The 20,617-nt window shown below is 41.0% G+C and overlaps 1 protein-coding gene across 3 annotated transcripts; it reads left to right on the forward strand.

Annotated features, from left to right (window-relative positions):
- The first annotated feature begins 9,596 nt into the window (after positions 1-9,596).
- LOC147894719 (uncharacterized) lies at positions 9,597-12,921 on the forward strand. 3 transcript variants are annotated; one of them, XR_015542112.1, is made up of 4 exons: positions 9,597-12,007; positions 12,127-12,217; positions 12,381-12,544; positions 12,692-12,921. XR_015542112.1 is itself a non-coding variant. In XM_087384835.1 (4 exons), the coding sequence occupies exons 2-3, from the start codon at positions 10,628-10,630 to the stop codon at positions 12,202-12,204; spliced, it is 1,458 nt and encodes a 485-aa protein (XP_087240961.1). In that variant the 5' UTR covers positions 9,597-10,457; positions 10,549-10,627; the 3' UTR covers positions 12,205-12,217; positions 12,381-12,921. The 3 variants fall into 3 exon arrangements, 2 of the variants coding, with proteins under 2 accessions (XP_087240961.1, XP_087240960.1); XM_087384835.1 differs by having other exon boundaries at positions 9,597-10,457; positions 10,549-12,007; positions 12,381-12,921; XM_087384834.1 differs by having other exon boundaries at positions 12,381-12,921.
- Positions 12,922-20,617: the final 7,696 nt, after the last annotated feature.

Consider the following 20,617-nt stretch of genomic DNA (forward strand, 5'->3'; position numbering starts at 1 on the left):
CTATTACTACTCTCTAGTGCTTTTGAATCTTGAATCTAAATAGGATCCTTGTGACTACATAAGGGCTAGCTCATTTAATTCTATCCCTAGCTAACTTGTTGGACCATAATCCACCATTGGTCATTAGCTAATTCTATCTCTAGTACTTTTAATTCTATCCCTAGCTAACTTGTTGGACCATAATCCACCATTGGTCATTACTACTAAAATCTTACTTCCTTTGAAAATCTGAGTAGCCCTTTTTTTTTTGCACCATTTGAATTTGTCTACTTCCACATTGTCTACCATATTAGCTTGCTGAGCTGAGTTCCGCATTGTCAAGTTTGCCACCTTGAGTCTCTTGTTAATCAGGGGATTGCATCACTCTACAAAATTTCATTTTCTTACATTCCATCATCTATATAATAGGTGACCTATAGTCCATACACATTTTTGCAATCATTACAGCTTTTACAAAGTTGTCTATAAAGTTATTTGGGGTTTTTGAGTCACATTTTCTCACATTGCAATGACATTGGCCTGGTTCAATTAGGTTTTGGAAATTTTTTACATTTGCCCTATTCAAAAATGGGGCGTCTGCCAAATTTGCATTGTTTTCCGTAGAGGGTATTTGGCATGAAATTGTCCCACAAATTCTCATGTTTCTCTTGTAAGAAATTGATTTTTTCCTCTTATTTCACTTGCATTATCTCTTGTGCTTCTACCAATGGCTTCAAGGTTGTCTTTGATGGTTATCATTGTGTTATTTATAACAATCGGCATGACAATTTCATAGTACTTATACTAGGACACTTTCTAGAGGGTTGTATCATAGAGATGCATATGAAAATTAGCCAACTATTGAAATGCACTTACCTATGTTGCTGCTAATCTTTAATTTTAGATACACACTTATGGCATGAGATATTGGGGCACCTCAATTATGATAATCTAGTAAAAATTCATTCATAGGACATGGTTCTGGATCTTCCAAAGATGAATGCACTTAAATATTAGATTTTTGGGGCTACTTGTTGGGTAAAATGCATTAGTTCTCATTCCCAAGAGATGGGACCCGTGCTGCATCTAGTAGTTTGCACTTAGTGCACAATGATGTCTGTGGTCCAGTCTTGGGGCCCCAACTCCCTTTTAAAAAAATACCTATGAGAATTTTGAGTATGAAATGAATTTAACAATATGCCATGAGTAAAAGTTAATCAAATTAGCATGATTGTATTCTACACTTAAAGAGCTTCAAACATGTCTTTACACCTTGAAATTTGGGTAACATATGAAAAAGCTACATGACTTTTAAAGGAGTTAGGTTTTTATATTTTAGTTTTTTTTTGTTGTAATCCCCCTCATCCAAAAGACCCCGCCCCCAGCCTTGGGTCTCACATATCATGAAAAATATGCACAAAGATTATTTTTTTTCATATTTCTTGAAGTATAAACCTTATTCTTTGTGGTAGGGAGGACTAGAGATTGTAATATTTCTCCCTTGCATATTAAAAACATTTGTAGGAAATCCATGCATATTATATATGGACCTTGTCTCTACATACCCTATATTTTGGACGAGGGTAGTAGCATAATACATATTGAGTTGGTGCCTTAGGGGTCTAGTGCAAAGAACTTCTCTTGGGGGTTTCTATTACTTTGTCAATTTTGTGAATGCATACACCAGACACACATGGGATGATAAGGGGTTTCTATTATTTTGTTAATTTTGTGAATGAATATACCAGACACACATGGGTCATTCATCTCAGACCAAGTTTCATGTCTTTGCATGCTTGAAGAATTTTTGATCCATGGCTGAAAATGAGAGTGGATGTAAACTCTTGACCCACCGTACAGATAGGGGGTAAGTATATGTCTCAAGGATTCATTAAATTTTTGGTAGCCCCGTGGCTCAATGAATTCCTCCTTGTACCCCACAATAGAATGGTGTTGCAGAGAGGAGAACCGGTCCTTAATAGAAATGGCTAGGTGTATGCTTAAGGTCAAGTCTTTGGCTAATATATTTTTGGTATATGCTCTCATGTGCACAAACTATGTGCTGAATAGGAAACCAATTGGGTGGTGAAGACAATTCCACCTTATGAGGCATGGACCGGTTGTAAACTAGTGCTTTCGAACATGAGGATGTTTGGATATTTGTCATTTTCTCATATTCCCTCTTAGTTGAGGCATAAATTATAGGATAAGGCTATCAAATGCATCTTCACATGATATAGCACACAAAGCAAAGGTTAGAGGTTGAATTAGCTCACTACAAGGAACATTATTATCACTAGGGATGTCATTTTTGTTAAATAGCAACCTTGCCTTGGCTGGATTGAAAAAGACAACCTAATATGGATGCCTCATATGTGTTTAATACCTAACTATCCCTCCTTCAATCTGGTGCAGACTCCAATCACATTTTGTAGGGTCAACCTCCACCTACTTCTAGTAGCTCTCAGCCTCCTTTGGCTCCACATGCTTAGCCTAATTTGAATCCACATGATGATCAAGAAATTCAAGAGGGGAGGTATGTCATTCAATATCAAAACTTGTCAATATCAAAAATTAATGCCAAGGTGGCTCTTGGATAGTTTATGTGACAACAAGCAAGCTGAGCCCTTGGCTACTTGCACCAGAGGTGTGCAAAGCTAGATGCATGGCAATTTTCTTGATGTTGCATTGATTGCCACTATTTGTAAAGAGGAATCTATATGTCACTGAGATGCATTTACAAGCAATGAATGGATGCAAGCCATGAGAGCTAAAATTGATTCCGATCATGCTAATGACACATGGGAGTTCTGTGACTTGCCTACCAACAAGTGTTTGCCATAGGAACTAACTACATATACAAATTCAAACACAAAATTGATGGCAATGTTGTACCATTACAAAGCCCTCCTTGTTGTAAAAGCCTGTGCCCATCAACATGGCATTGACTTAGAGGGGACATTCACCCCCCATTCTTGCATCATGACCATTCAATGCATCATTGCTCTTGCATCCCAATGGCATAGGCATTGGGAGGTAGCCAACTAGACATTAAGACCACTTTCCTTCATGGGGATTTATTGGAAGAGATCTATACTTAAAAGGAGCACAAAGCTCGCCGTAGTGGTAAACCAATGCCATTGCATGCTCAACCCATATTACCATCCTCTGCCCAAGAAATTCGAGAGCTACAAGTACAAGATGCTATCCTCTTCACCCAATGTCACTTTGATCAAAATTGAAGCCCGAGAACAGTCACATAGCAACAGCAGCTCCGATCACCTCAAGATCGCTTCCCCCTCATACATTCACTACTCGATGAAAGCCACGCCCAATGCTCATGCCTCATCTAGATACCGCCATGTATCACCAACAGCTCAAGCAACATCGCTCGCTCGAGCGACCAAGGCAACAAAGTCACCTGGATCTAGAAGAACACATCACAAACCCCGAAGGTGATGAAGGTGGCTCCACAAGAACCTGTGGCCTCCTTGGATACGACATCACAAGAACCTGCCAATGATTCAAACACAGCAGGCTAGCCTCAAGGTACCAAATATGCAATGGTCCACGGGCGGTCCGACTAAACATGAGCATTGCCACCACTAGTTGAGGAGCCCCACAGGAACCAAATTCCACCCCACAAGGAGTTACACAAGAACATCAACTACTTTACCTACTCGACAGCTATCCCGTATAGCCCCTTCTTAGGGGTCATCACTTGGGCATACCCATTGTAGGTTCAAAAAGAGTAGTAAGGGTCGAGGTTGCTATGGTGGCACAAGGGATGTAGATGAGTCTGCGCACTCACATCCCTACAGGTCTACCCTTCCTCATGAGACGCATTACCAGTCAAGTCCCTTGTCCTCTCCACTCGCCAGAGACCACTTGGTCCCTTACTCCTTGCTCCTTAAGCGCTCCCTCCACCCCTCGCTCTAACTATGCTACTCCATCCACCGCGAAACCTTCGGACTTTGTTTTGCTCGAGGAACTTTCCTATAGAGTGAACATTGTTGGGGAGGTTATATAGGACAAGGATGGGAAGGCGATCACAAGATACATGAGGAGGTTAGCGAGCACCCACTTCCCCAATGATATATTTAGACCTTGGAGCCAACAAGATAAAAAAGCCAAGGATGCCTGCATAGAAGCCCTCAAGAGACAATTTCCAAATCCTAAAGGGTTTGAGATTGAAACAAATGCCATGCTTACTTGCATGGGAGAGCTCCTTAGGTCTCCTAGATACGAACTAAGGGAGGTTGTTAAGGGGGGTAAGCAAAAGCTAGGGTGGATGGACTCGAAGGATTGGAAGAGAGCAAGAAGCTTTACAGGTAGAATCCAGATGCGTTTGAGCCTCAATGGAGGGCAGCGATGATACGCCTAGGGATCGTAGGCCCTTCGCACCTCCGGAGAGGTGGCAGACTCGGCAATGAGGCATGGGTAGTAAGTATATATTTATCTTCTACTGAATTTCTAATATGTTCAATCATTCAAATGTCTTCTCATTCATATCTAACTAATTGAATTTGGATCCATAAGAATCTGTGATTGGAAGGCCTCCAAACAAGGGGGAGTACAGAAGGGCCTTCAGGATTGGGAGCCAGGGCAGAGTTTAACGAGAAGGAGAGAGGAGTCCACATCAATTGGGAAAGGTTGGCGGCGCTTCATATGAGTATACCCTATTCCTCTTTGTTATCGCTTGACTATCACCATTGTCTTACAATTAATGCTCTTAGTTTTTCTAACTTGTTTCATTCTTAGGGAGGCGCATTTGACCCATTTGGAGATCTGGACGGAGAGACAGGATCTGAGGAAGAAGCAGCTACGTACATAGAAGAGGAGGGTGAGGGATCGGGTGCATGCAGAGAGATCAAGGGCAAGGAGGGCAAGGAGGATGAGGAGGGAGCATGCAGAGAGACTGAGGATGAAGAGGAGCAATAGTAGGATAGGACATTTAGTGGTTCAATATTTCGGCACTTTTGTCCTTTTGTAGTAGATTGCCTTGGCGGATTTGCCATTTTGGAGTTTGGAACTTTTGCCATTTTGTAGCATATTAGCACAGTACTTCGGCGGATTTGCCATTTCGTGGCAGATTGCCATTACTTTGTAGACTTTCTTTGCAAAATTGTAATGTACACCTCCGCATTTGTAACATTTAATCATGATTTTAATGGAAAAAAAATTATGTGGGGTAGGATGGGACTGAAACAAGCCCCATCCTGCCCCACATAATTTATTTTTACCTTCTGTAAAAATGTCGATATATACCGATGCCATATCAACACTGCAGTGTCAATATATACCGACTCCTACACTAACCATACCAACACTGCCGAGCATATTTTATGATGATGGCACCGACTCCTGCACTGATGGTTTCTTTGTGACCGACATACATTCTAACACTTTCCACTTGTTTTTTAAAAAAAATCTTTGCATTTAGCATCAGTATCGGTGTTGGAAAGTGGCTCGTGTCTTGTAGTGATCATCTCGTAATGCATGTTCTATGGAGGGAGCTTCTTCTTTGTATCCTTAGACATTCAAGAAGGTCCTCGCCTCAGATACACGTCCTCTCCATTTCCCAATTAATTGATTCCTTCCACCTCCTTTGTAGCTAGAGGGACGTTTAAGAAAACAAGGTGAAATACTTATCCGATTACTTCTTGATTATATCAAAATTTTATGTTCCTTTGGAAACATCTTGTTAGAGTTCTTTAAGGCCAATCAATATTAGGGGCTTTGAGGAAGAGATTACTTGCATGCCAACTAATACTTTCATCCACCACTAATAATGTGGCCTCCAAGAAATATCATATGTGGAATTGCATGAGCCACTTGTGACTAGTTACTATTGGCACAAAGGACTTTCTAATCACAAATGGAGATGGGTCAAAGGTGGTGACTTTTGGTGTGTTAAATAATGTGCTAGATTGAAATGGTCCTATCTTTTTTTTAAATTAAAAAAATGGTCCTATCTTAAATCTAGATAAACTTATATGAGGGTGGGTCTTCCCACCTTGAGTGGTGTTCAAAATACAATTTGAGTACTAACATGTAATTATCCAATGTAGGAAAGCTTATCATAGGGACCCAAAATGACCCTAATTTTAACATATTCAATAATAAAGGACATGTGGTATAATGGTTTGAGAGAACGAGGTATAAATCATTAGGATATGGACTAAGTATTTAACAAAAAGAAAAAATCAAGCTATGTATCTTGTAGCCTAGGTATACCTAAAAAAATGTAACCATACGGCATGGGTTCAACATAACGGCATTTGAAATCCAACAAGTTCACCAAAATATACATACGGAAGGGGTTTATCAATCCCCCTTCAAGTCATAAAATTTATATTTTAATGAAGGGAAAGTAATGTAGGACTTGTATGTAATTAGGGGTTAACTATTACCCCTTGAAGGCATGTTGTAAAGTAGGTTTTTATGTTGATTTTCCTAGTAGTGCAGCCCCATTCTTGTAGTGATGTGCTTCAACATTGATACTAGTATGCAAGGACATCTATTTTGTTGAACTGAATTAGTTTATTATTGGAATTCCCAAGATCCTTTTGACAAGTAGGGAGTCTTTCCTAGCTTCTAGCCAAGTTCCATTTGGTTGGTCAAGGTTGTAGACTTTAATTGCTCAAGGAATGTAATCCACATAAGAGATATTTGAAATTTGCTCATATTGGCACCTATTATGAGATTTTTATTAAATGGCAATACAAGATCAATGACATCCAAAAAATATATTAAATGGTGATACAAGTTCGTCCAAAATATTTGAGTATTTAGATGCGTATAGCAAGGTATGAACATCTTTTACTAGATTCCATTAAAGGAGAAAGGCAATTAATAAAATATAATATTCGACAAGGGAAGGCACATGTCAAGGTTCTATATTTACTTAATATCATAATTTGTATCACATATATGAAATCTTTTTTGTGCTTGACTTAAATGTAAAATGTTTTTGAAAGGTGTTACCCTATTATGTAAGATGTAACCTTTATAGAGGTAGTATATTGTGCTACAATAAAATAAAGACTACTGTGTTGGACCTACCTCTTATCCTTATTGCATCTAGGAAGAGATCTTGGAATGCATTGTGTTGGACCTACTTCCTATCCTTTTTGCATCTTTGAATGAGAGATTATTTGAAAATAATACTCATTCGCATGGGTTTGAATAATACTTCTTTTGCATCATGGGAATGAGAAATTTTAGCCTATAACCTTGGAATCCCCTTGGAATAGATCTCATTTGCATGGTAGTCATTAATACTCCTTAAGCCCCATGGGTAAATGTCTTTAAATTAACTTCATGTAGCAATGCCTTGTGGATTAACATGATTTTACCGTGGTCCAATCATTTATCAATTGGTATAACTAGCTATGTAGGTCATCAAAGCATTAGTTGGAAATGGATATGGTGCTAAAGATATACCCATGCCTTAGGAGATGCACCTTTTATTTTTGTGTTTCTATAGACATTTAACTGTCTTCAATGCATAATCTTTTTGTTTTCAAAGATCAATCCATAATCATTTTGTTCATAGTGGGTGTCTTTAATTACAATTGTCATGCTAGTTATATATCCATGTCTTGTCATTGTAACCTAAGGATAATCTCTTAGAGAGCAAGGTTTCTTTTTCCAGAGATGTGCATCTATGTAAACTTAGTTTCATGTCTTTCTATATTTTACAAATCCAAGAGTGGCATGGTTGGCTAGGTAGATGTCTTGCTCTCTTTATTACCCAAGGTTAATGTATGTGCTTGATATGCTTAAAATGCATGATATGTAGAAAAAGGTCAAGAAATATTGACAAGAGGTGAAGGTCAAGCTTTGATATACTGAGTATTGGGGTGTAAGTATCAAATGATAGATAGAATGAGTATCGAGTGCAACTATTCCCAAGTTACATGAGTATTGGGGTGTAAGTATCAAATGATAGATGGAATGTGTATTGAGCACAACTGCTCCCAAGTTACATGTTGTAGATGAAATGTTATTGTGGTTTGGAGATATCTCGAACACATATTCGTTCTAACTCTGTTTTTTGGTGGTCATGTATTGGATAGAACATAGAGGGTACTATGGTTATTAATGGCTCTATAGTGCTTTCCCCCCCTTGTAATGTGCTCACTCCAACTCATTATGTGTCCAACTAATTAAGGGAATAACCCTTTTTGTTAAGTAGAGGGACATGGACAAAAAAGGTAAGGGAATGAAAGTTTCGCTTTTGAGATGGAAGTCCATATTGGAGTACCTTCGTTAGAGAGCATTCCCACGATACTGAACCCAATCTTCCAAAATTCTTAATTAGCTATAAATGATCCTTTCCAACCTTTGCACCATCGTTCCAGGAGCTCCTATTAACATTGCAGAAATTGAAGAGAATAAGCGTGGAAATAGGTTTTGCAACATTGTAGCCAAAAGAAACATATTGCTTCAGCTCAAATGCATTTGCTATTGTCAGGAAATTTGTAGATAAGAAAATTGTTTAGTTCTTGCAATGCTTCTGATCTTGCAAGCTAGACCTTAAGTTGGGCATCGCGGGAATGCGCTCTTATGCCAACCTTAAAAAAGGGATTCCTTTGAAGGAGCTTATAATGACTCAAAATTGGGGGTGACCATAAAATAGGCTGATCCCCAAAAACTCGAACTCGTCTTGTTTACCGGGTTGTAGAAGGCCACTGTTCAATGGGTACCTTTGTAGAAGGTAGCCGCACTTGTAGGATGCTTGCCTCTTTAGTCTTGATTCAAGCAATGGTGAAGGTTGAAGGGAAGCACCTTCAGAATCGCCAAAAAAGATGGAAAGCCGATGGAGTGTTGTTCCCTTGCTGTGCTCCTATTGTGATGCCTTGATTTGCTCACCGAATGGCGAATCCATGGGCGAGTGGACTTTGAGTCCTGAGGAGTAGTAGTAGAAGAGTAAGGCCCAAATGCGAGCCAAGGAAACATCTCCAAGGGCGAGATATGGGGGACATCAGTCTGCAATAGAGAGAGAGAGGCAGCGCTGAAAAGGCAGCACGTGGAGGGTGGGGATGGGCGAGGGGACACGTGGCGGGAGGGGAGGGAGATGGAGGAAATTGAGGAAGCTTTTTTTAAAAACGAGGGATAAAATAAGAAAAGTGGGGGGTCACGACTCACGACGCTGGCACGTCCCGCACCCTCTTTTTTGGACCTAACTAAAAAACGATTCCCCATGCACGTGAAAACCACTTTGGACCGTCGATCCTCATGCACGTGATAATCGACGCTCCACATTTTTTGTCTTCTTCCTCAAATCCCCATGCATGTGATACTTTAGCCCTCTTTGTTAGCATTCCTTCATCGCCCCATCTACCCGCCCTGCTTTTCCTAACATTTCTACACCCACCTGCGATGCCAGATGCATCTCTTGTACGTTCAACTACGCTTTGTATCGGTTGTTGACACTTAGAGCTTGCATCCTGAAAGGAACATCTACTTTCCTCGCGAGAAACATGGGCTGGCATCACAGCATGATCCACAAGATTGGACGCGCCCTACAACAAATAGCAAATAGAGCAGGGGAGGCTATGAGAATTTGTGGAGGTGAAATACTATAGTGAATTCTTGGAGCTAACCAGGAAGCACCTTTGCCTTCTCTGCCGTTATCTTGGCATCACAGCATCCACAAGACAACAGATAGCAGCATAGAGCAGGGGAGACTATGAGAATTTGTTAAGCCACTGGAGGTGCAATAGTAGTGTTCTTGAAGCTAACCGGGAAGAGTGCACTTATGAGTACCTTTGCTTTCCCTGCAGTTCTCTCGGACTCGCAAGTAGCTCCGCTGCAGGAGATCATGTAGTTTGCGTCCACCTTTGCCGACAACATCCCTGCATCCATCCCTTGAGATCCCAGCTTGTCCCATCTAGTTTGTTGCTGTACATCCTTCTCAAATATCGAAACCTCCCCTCCTCTCCTTCCCAGAACCACACGTTGGAGCACTCGCCCAAGCTTCCTAGTCTCGTAGTTCCTCCATCCGCCTCAATATTTGGATACTTCCTTCGTGAACGTCTTCCTTCGCTTGCTACCGATAATTCCTAATATTCTGAACCGCCTCTCAGCTTCCTCACAACTGTGAAGAGACAAAGTGGTGGTCCCCCCTCTCTCTCCAAAGGCATTTGCAGTCACCTCATTAGACCAGGTACTCTGTTTCTCAAGGTTCTGTCCGCTCATCAGGCGATGTGCTGCATGTTTGGTGGCCACAACTCCAGTGCAATGGTAGCGCACCTTTGAATTGTCAGCTAATCTTGATTTTGGATCTATCTTCCCTAATACAATTCTCTAGTCCTGTGGGCACGAAGACTTCCAAGCGAAAATGCTGCTAGAGGCAGCCATGGCTGAGCTGCTTAATGAAGCCTCAATTACCGTTGAGGCTTCTCAGACTGCAACGACTAGCTCAACCTCTCCTATCAATCCAGAAGTCAGTTCTGATGACGAAGGTGAAGGTGAGTACCCCGTGTCTCTTTGGGACGACGATCAGCAATTCTTTAACCGTCTTCTCAAGAGAGAGCTCTCCAACCGCGGCGATTCTTCCAGGATTGGCTATACATCAACAACACCAGGAGGCGTTCCTTTCCAGTGGGAGGCGGAGCCTGGAAAGCCGAAGATTCCTACGATGAGGGATGAGCAATTGCCTCCTTTGCGTTTACCTCCGATTCGACACGCGAATAGCACACCATCTTCCGCAGTGCAATCGCCCAGATCATTGACAGAGAAGATGAGAAGTCTTTTGAAATCTCCAGGCCGTGGTAGCCCCGATCACAGTTCCTTGCACAAAAGCTCTTTCAAAGCACGTCAGCGAAGGCAACAAAGATCACCGTTCATGCAAGCTTCTTACAACAGTCCACACAGAAACAGAAGCTCGCCACTACCTCCAAGGAATGCAAAAGCTACTGACGAAGTCTGTCCCATAAGCACTTTGGACTACAATAGTGAATGGTATTCCTCATCCTCCTCTCCGTTTTACTACTCCCCGTTGTCTTCCTGTGAATCCGTCGGCCAGGATTTCTGCCCGCTGTCTCCCGGTTCAGTCACTCGAAGTTCTGGTGCTAGCACTTACTCCCACGTCTCTGGCTCTACAAATTCTACGACCGGACCTGCGCTGCTTGCGAGTTGTCTTCTGTCCATTGCTTCCTTGTCTGACGCTCCCGCAGGGCAAAACGATGGGAAGGGCGGCTGTAGATCTCTGGAATCTCCATCTCCTGAAGTCGGAACTCATCAAGGTGTTACCAACAGCCAGCCAGACGGGATGTCAGAATTCCTTAACCGTGCAGCGTTGAGCAAATCTCCTTCTTCTTATACCCGTGCTAATTCGTTCGTGGAAAACTACGAAGCTTCCTCCACCGCACCTCAAAGACCCTCTTCAACCCCGGAAGTTTGTCGGTCGTTTACTTTCGTAACCCAAACGAACCCCTTAGCAACGCAAGATCCCACCTGTCGCGATCTCCAGCAGCTTTTTCCGCTAAAAAGCCCGAGATCATTCAGCACCAGGCCGTCAAACCAAGCGGAAAGCCCAGATAATAGGCAGACGTATCTTGATGCGGAAGATAAACTAGAAAGCAGCTTTGAATCGGTAGAAGAAGAAAGTAATGATGATGACCGTGCTAGCACCGAAAGGCCCGCAGAAGAGGTGATCGAAGGAAATGATGGAAACAGGTTCGCTTACTCTCCAGTCGCATCGGAATTCGTATTCTCCCCTCGTGGAGCAAGTGAAAGTGCTTCTGGTCCTCCACGTTGCACTACACCATCCCGACATCTTCAAGGCCAACGCTGCGAGTCAAATTCCATTCTCGAGAAAAGCAGATCTAGTCCAGGAGATTATCCTTGTGAGCTCACGACCGCAGCAGGTAAATTGGAGGAGAAGATGGGTCAGTCGGGGCCCCCAAAAATCTCTGCAGTGTTGCTACGTTTTGCAGAGGCTGAGGAGCAATGGTATAACACTCGGAGAAAGCAGGCCGCGGATAGTATCACCAGTGTCAGGCCGACTGCTTGTCTGGTAAAGTTCTTATTATCTTCGGCAGTTTTTCCTTTGCGTTAATCATCCATTCTTGTTCTGGAGGTCTTCCAGAGACGCTTCCTTACCCTGATCATCACCTAATTATAATGAGGTTGCAGCCAATGTGCTCCTTTCTGGGACGGGCTTTTTTTGGTCGGTCGAAGATGGCGACGCAAGGACGCCATCTCCACAAGTGACCACTCAACACAGGTATTTTACCGTCGCCTCATGTTGAAAATCGTCAGTCTCAAATTTGCGGATGGGTCGCATTCTCGTTTCGATGTCTGCTGGCATGAGGGACCAGGGTAATATGTGTACGGTAGCTATTTTGATGAAGCAGCTTGCCTAAAGTCTGAAACATTTCTACATCCAGGAATTGATTGTGCTTGCTTCCACCTTTGAGCACATGGTGGCACTGGTACCCAATATATTTGAAATTCTTGGCAAAGGATAAGGACTCTAGCAGCCTGCATCAAAGCAGCTACGGACCCGTCGTTACAAATCCACCCCGCGCCAACAGCTTGTGACTTCAACATGGTGAATGCTCTTTCATTTGCATAACCCTTTAAGCTCCTGCTGATTGTTGGCATTCTTACTCTGCTAAAGAATTTTCTTTGTACAACGGCATAGTATTCGAACACATAGGCCTAAATTAATGTTGAGCATGAATTCTTTGACATGTAGACTTCAACCTTGCAAGAAGAGATTCGCTCTTGCTTAGGGCCTATACATATGAGGACGAGAGCTTCTGGCTTGACATTGCTCGGATACCTTGCAAAATTATAGAAATTTACAAACGAATGCCCGCATAGTATTTCCAAAAGAATTTGTTCTCTGTCTGAGCTCCTGGTTGAAATCTCCCTTTATATTCAGATTCTCTTAATATAATGAACATCAACTCAACATGCCGACATTCCGTGGTGAACAAGTTTCTTTTCACTTTAAATAACAAGTGCGGATTGACACAACATGTAAAATCATTGAAGGTGATTTTCAAGTCTTTCATTCAAAAATAAGATTGCATTTGCTCCAAATCTCTACGGTTATGTGGTCTCAATAAATATACCATATAGAAGTTGATTTCTTTGGACATTTATAATTGTCATGTACCGCCATCCATTTCAAAATTGACACGTTAAAAACAATTCATATGGAAAGTGAATGTTAGTTTTGTATTAAACTTTTACAAAATCGTGATCAAATATTATAGCAACTTAACCCATTCCCATTACGAAATCATGATCAAATATTAAACATGAAATGATGCCATGTGTCCTCTCCCACTTAACCCATTCCCAGCTAGTTCTTTCGACTATTAGCACATGTTGGGATAGGGATAGGATAGTATTACATTTGAACTTAGATTGGGCCACCTTTCCTCATTCCCATCCTATTTTCTCATATGTATGTGCTAAAACTTGTACTTTGTGTTGTGAGGTGTATAATCTAAGAAGTATCATTGTGGTAGTTTTGTGAGAAATGAAAATTTTAATACCATGGTAGCATGTGCTCCCCACCTTTTTCCCCCATTTTCTTTCCACAAAACTAGTGAGCTCTTGAGGTCATTGGTTTTGTTTGAGAAAAGACTTTGTTAAGCATTTTAGGGGTTAAAAATAGTACATTTTCATAAAATGTTATGATAATTAACCTGGGTAGTTTGTTTTTTTGCATAAAAACCCTTAACCCAACATGTTATTAGGGCTAATATATATTGTAAATTGTCCATGCACACCGATATTTTATTGTCCTTGTTATTTATTTTATCAGACCATTTAAAACACAGGTCTATTTATAACCATGCCCATATTTTCCAAATGACATTTTATTTTGTAATATACATCGAAAATGAATTAGGGAAAAGGGTCAAAAGGCAATGTTATTATGTAGGATGTGGCTTCGATTTTAATTTAAAGGGATAAAACAAAATTTGGATACATATTGAGACCATTCCATCTTCAAATAAAGCACTAAGTGTGTGCAACGTCAACAACTCAAGTAGGAATGTGAGAAACATGCATGTGGCTATCTTTGCATTTTAGAATTAATGAAAAAATACTAGAAAACTAGGTGGAAATGGTGGGGCAGTGACTATGTAAAAAATAGGAAAAAAAGAGAAGGAAGGAGGAGTGGGGTGGCGGAAATGTGGACAGAGCGGAGTGCACTTGTGTTGTGCAACATGATAATGAGGTCAGCGTGCGAGAACATGAGCACTTGTAAAAATGCAAGAACAAACTCTAGTCACCTAGTGCTGACCCTGTGTGCATGTGCTGTGTGTTTGAAAAAGACTAGTATGCTACTAGTGCGTCAGGTGAGATGCCTACCATACTGACTCACCTAGACCTAGACATGATGATTATGATGAATGTGGTGGAGGCGGACGTCATATTGCAACATAGCAAGTAAGGAGCCATGTAGAGTACGTGTCCAGTTTATTCTTTACCTTGGATGCCAGAGGCACCTTTGTGTCAGACTTTGTTGATGTTGCGGGCTCTGATGTCGAGTGTCTGTCCCCACCAAACCTCCAACATCTGAGGTTGAAGGTTCTAAAAATCAAGTTTGTTGACTAAAAAAGGCCCTCCATGGTTTGAAGCAAGCATCACAGGCATGGTATGCCAAGATACATTCTTTTTCATTGTACCTTGAATTTCAAAATAACCTGCAGAGCCCATGCTTTATGTCTAGAAAAGTGAATCATATTTTTCAATTTTAATTCTCTATGTGGATGACATGCTTATCACTAGGCTCGATATGTGGAAAATTGTAGATTTCAAAGCTGATTTGTAGAAATAATTTGCAATGCTAGATATGAGTAGGTTACACTAGTATTTAGGCATCCAATTTGCTAATGTTGAGTGGGGGCATATGATGAGTCAATCCAAATATATTGGAAATATCTTGAAATGCTTCCACTTCAAGGATTGTAAGCCGATTTCTACTCCATTGAAACCTAGCTTTTATTCTCCTTCGAGGATGAGAGTGCCCCATTTGATTGATGCCACTCTTTACTAGTTTGCTATGGGTTGCCTTATTTACTTATATCATACCAGGCCTCATTTGTAGTATGTTGTTTCCCAGCCAAGTGACTACATACACAGGTCTTCCATTATTTGAAGGCCACATAGAATTTGGCACTATTCTATGGATCAATCTTCACTAGTTTTGCATGCATTCATGGACAGTGATTGGGAAAGTTCTTAGGACACCCATGTGTCACACAGTAGCAAATGTTTCATGCTTGGCTTTTCTTGCATATCTTGGTTCAACAAGAAGCAACCTACCATTGCTACAAGTTCCAAGTGTAAAGCTGACTATAAGGCAACCTTTATAGCTATTGTAGAGTGTATTTAGATACATAAATCACTTTTAGATATTCATGTCAACTAGAACACTACTACTATCATCTATGTTAACCGCGAGAGTGCCTTGGCCATCTATTATTTCATGTGCACACAAAGCACGTGGACATACACTATCATTATGTTTGAGAGAAACTATTAGCTAGAGATATACATGGAGGATAACTTAGTAGATCTGTTCGAAAAGCTCTATCATGACCCAAGTTTGATGCTTTTTGCCATGCCTTACACTTGGCACAATTTATTACATGATGTTGATCTCCTTGTAATATATCCATCTTGGACAATCATGTGCAACCATGATATAGCTTGCTGGTATATTTAAGATGTGTCTAGGATATTTTAGTCATACCGTGGATGGGGTTTTGTTAGCACTCAGTCCTAGTGTGTCCTCGCAGCCAGTTAGAACATATAGTCCTAGTTTGCTTAGGACATTTTAGTCCTTAGTTGATAAGTTGACTTTAGGGTTGTATATTGGCTGCTCTTGTACTTTCTTCATTATGCATTTGCAAGTACGCTTCATTTCCTTTAACTTTTTGTCTCCTCTTTAATTCTAGCTTTCTTCCATTTCTCCATGTATCCAACATCTATTGTGGACCATAGCATGAGTATCTTAGGTCACTGTTAGATATCAATGCTCCACTCTCGTGTAACTACACGGGAACCAGCTAACTCTACTTGTAAGCCCCCCATATGAGGAGAAGGCATTTGAGTAGCTAGGTGATCCGGTAGGTCCTGGTTTGGACACCAGATGGGGGCCATGTGTGGCCTGATGGCTAGATGGCTTCAGATAGAGTTGGCACAACAAGATGAAATACAAAGTGGTACAATAAGTAAAAAATATGGGTGCATATCATCCAGAGCCACCATCTATTAACCCTATGACTAATACCAACCTAACAATAGACTCCACGGAGTTTAAGAAAGTGTAGCACACATACCATTTCAACATTTTAAAAGACATGGAACATGACACCTTGCTTCCCCATCGTGTTTTTCCAATGCATTGGGATTGGTAAACCAAAGGCTATACCCAAGTATAAAAGCAGTAGAACAACGTTGGATGTGGTTTGATGGTGGGTGATTCCTCTTGATTTATATTAGCTTGTGGATTTACTTGTTGCAAGGTTTAAATCCTGGGAATATGATGGATGTGGTGACCTTATTATGCGATCCCTTTACCGACATTAATTAACATGCCATCCAAATAGAAATTCCCATGATGTAGCAACATGTCTTGCATCTAACCTCTACATAGGGGCATAGTCGACATACATCAAAAAAATTCTCAAAAAAACATTTTAGTACATGAGTATTCCATAGTTGAAATGAGACGAAGTATGAAGGGGGAATAGATACCCAATAGATATGACTATGACACCATTGATGGGACACAAAGTTTGCATAGCACGGGATCTTTTCAAGCAACCACCTTTCAACAATTGCTTTTCTATTTTTCCAATGCATGCATCATGGGAGATCACAAGAAGTATGAGGACATTACAATTATGAAACAATGAGGGCTATGTTATATTTTCCCTCTACATGAAGTCTATGTCAAAGAGACAAGTAATGTACTATAGTTTGGTTAGGGATTCAATGAACTCGTTGATGCACTAGAAGAGGGGATAACTTTGCAATCCTCATTACTCTAGGGATAAGGAGGAAGATGACCCTTTCACTGTGTTGTAATGTACCAAACCCAAACAAAGGGTGGATGGCATCCGACTATGAGGGGTGGAAAGTAGTGGTTAGAGGTATTTTGTACAAAAAGTAGTGTTTTTCTTTTAGGCAACTACTAGAAAGTTAGACAATTTTGGGTTTGGGACAAAAATAAGGGCGACTATGGCATATAAGTTTTTCTTTGAAAAGTCAATCTTGACTACCAATAGCTACCAAACTTTGACAACACATATCTTTTGATTAAAAATCCAAATTGGGTCATCTAGCATGTAAAATCAAATTGAGAGACATGATCTAGATGCTATCGCTAATTTTAAGAGCATGATCTCCCATTTTAGGCTATCATTTCTCAAGGGTGAGGATGGTAGGCTATCTCAATTATCCTTAGAATATGATTTAAGAAATTATGGTTAACCTTAAGAGGCACCTTGCTTAGTAATGGTTGATAAGCATCAAAGAATGAATATGGATATCTAAAACCAAAGGAAAATTATCTAGAAAAATATGATTTTACTCCACTTGTATGCACAATATCCTTAGTAGAAACAAATCATGTTGGAAAATATACATTTGGCATAGATGAGCTCTTATACCCACATATTGTTGAGAAACATATATAAATTCTCTTTCATGTGGTGTAGCCATGTCCACATATCTTAGCCATGACCACATATAAATCCTCTTTCATGCGTGTTTATCCATGACCACATATCTTACTTCAAAACTTGATTTGCAAACACATTCCTGTCGATCCACTCTAGTCCATTTATAATAGGGTGAGGTGTAGAGGCATGCTCTGTGGGGGTTAAAGGTCACTGTGCCTTTACCCCGGTTATGTACAATACTCAAACACATATATAAATGAATGAAAAAGAAGATTAGGGTGGTTCTGCACCCACCAAAACTTGTGTGGCTCTCTGTCTCTCTCTCTCTCCTTCTTCCATTCTTGCTTCCGTTGAGAGCACTCTCAACTGGTATCAGAGCCCGGGTGATCTAGCTGAGCGTGCGTGAATGCTTGGAAGTCCAGCAGCTCTGTGGGAGGAAGGAGAAGCTTTGTGGAAAGCTTTGTGAGTGACTTTACTTGCATCCGAGTGTTCAGAGACCTTGGAGGAACATTTGGAAAAGTCACGTTGGCTTTGCGAAGTGGTTTTGAGAGCCTGTTAAGAGCTTTCAAAGAAAAAGTCGTTTTTTGAGCTTTTCCCTGTTCCGTTCGATGACAGAGACTCCATATTGACTTGTAGAGGCAACTATTGCTTGCTTTTGGTGTCCACATTACTTCAGGAGCTTGGAAACACCTTCATTCTTGAATCTGGGATCATTTCATTGGATTTCTGACTCACTGTGTCAATTCCTGCGTTTTTTGCCCGGGTGTTGGAACTCAAGTTTGGAGCAACCATTTGTAGATCTGTCAGTTCCGGTGGACTCAGGAGGTCCTAAAACTTCTATGTTGCTCATCATTCGCACTCCGGTGGAGTTTACAGATAGCTCTATTTCCAAAAACTTTTTTCAGTCCGTGTGTTGGACCCAGTGATTGAGACCATGGTTTCCAAAACCGTCTGTCCCATTGCATTTCGGACGCCCAAAAACCCCTACCTGTCAGTTCTTGCACAATTCGGTGGAGGATTTTCAGAGTTATAGATCTCTGTGTATTCGATTTCGTCTCTCTTTTATGCATTTTTCTTTCTAAGGTTTTGAAACCTTAGATTTATGCCACATGGCAGTGGATAAGTGTTGACTCCCATTTCTCACTCATCGGTTGGGATTTTGGAGTTCTGGCAGAAGAGAGATATTTGTAGATTTTCTTGCTGAGTCCGATTATGCAATGGCGCCCATGTTTTGAAGCATCTCAGGTTCTATTTTCAGTAGCGCTCATTACCGTGGGACTATGATTTCTTGAGCATACCTAATGCAGATCACTCTGGTTGTAGTTTGAGCAGTGTGCGCTCATTCGTGGTATGCATTGGGTTGCAGTGGATGATTTATAGGCCATTTGGATGCATTGCGGTCCTTGTTGGATGCGCTGATAGGCCCAAATTGCCTTGTGGGATGCTATTTTTTATGGACGCTTTGCACATGGATGCTATTTTATGCTGAGGGACAGCTTTGACACATTGCTGGTGATGCACTAATAGTGCTATGCTCTCTTGGATGAGATATTATTGATGCATATGCCAGTGGACGGTGTTTATGCTTGAGTCATTTGGCACTTATTGGCATTTTCTTTTGGGCCAGATTTGCTCATATGGATGCATAGTATATGCACATGAGTCAAATGCTTTGAGCTTTGAGTTTTGGTGATATTTCACTCTATTGTGGCATACACATTTGGGTGCACCTGGTATTTGGTGTGATTCTCTCTTGCAGGGACTAGCATTTGGGATTTTGTTTCATTTGCATCATGGCATCCTCTTCCATGCCTGAAAAGGAGTTTTTCAGCATTAAAAAGTTTGATGGGACAAACTTTTCTTTGTGGAAAGAACAAATAAGGGATGTGCTTATTCAAAAGAAGCAGATTAAACCCTTGGCAGGGATTGAAGCTAAGCCTGCAGATATGTCTGAGGATGATTGGAATGAGTTGGATGCATTAGCAAAGTCTACTATTAGACTTCATCTTGCAGAGTCAGTTTATTTCACAGTAGTAAATGAGCAGACTACGGAAGATTTGTGGAAGAAACTGTGTGCCACTTATGAGAAGGAAACTGCCTCTAATAAAGTTTACCTCATGAAGAGGTTGTTTGAGCTGCAGATGAAGGAAGGGGTCTCCATTGCTTCTCACTTGAATGAATTCAATATTATTTTCAGCCAGCTTCAGGCTCAGAAGATGAATTTTGATGCGGAGACTAAGGCAATATTTCTCTTATGTTCATTGCCATCCTCATGGGATACCTTCTGTACAGCTGTCAGTAACTCTGCACCTGGTCGAGTACTGAAATTTGATGATGTTGTGGGTAGCTTGTTGGCCGAGGAGATTAGACGGAAGTCTATGGATGGCAACAAGCAGGATGCAGCCTTAAATGTGCAAAGGGGTAGATCACAGTTCAGGGGGAAGTCCCAAGAAAGAGGGAAGTCTCGTAGCAAATCCAGGGCACGGAACATTGAGTGTTACCATTGTGGCAAGAAGGGCCATATGAAAAAGGATTGCTACAAGTTGAAAAGAGAGCAAAAGAATAAGAAAAAGAATGCAAATTGGGGTGCAAATCAAAAGGAAGAAAGTCCAAGGGAAAAGTGAAGATCGAGGAGATCAATGCAGTCACACATGATAGTGACAATGATGTTCTCTTCATGTCTACTTTATCTGCAGAGTTGCTTACCACTTCAGATGATGCATATTCCCAGGATTGGATTTTGGATTCTGGTGCTTCATTCCATGTTACTCCCCATAGGGAATGGTTCTCCACTTATGATAGTGGAAAGACAGGTTGTGTGCATCTTGGAAATGACTATGCATGTGACATAGTGGGAGCAAGTGACATAAAGTTTTCTTTTGCAAATGGGTCTGCATTTGTTTTGAAACATGTGAGACATGTGCCTAAGCTGACCAAGAGTCTTATTTCAGTGGGTCAGCTAGATG

This window comes from Dipteris shenzhenensis, chromosome 14, assembly GCF_047967505.1.
Source record: "Dipteris shenzhenensis isolate YYH24624 ecotype China chromosome 14, Dip_SZ_1.0, whole genome shotgun sequence".
Classification (NCBI taxonomy): domain Eukaryota; kingdom Viridiplantae; phylum Streptophyta; class Polypodiopsida; order Gleicheniales; family Dipteridaceae; genus Dipteris; species Dipteris shenzhenensis.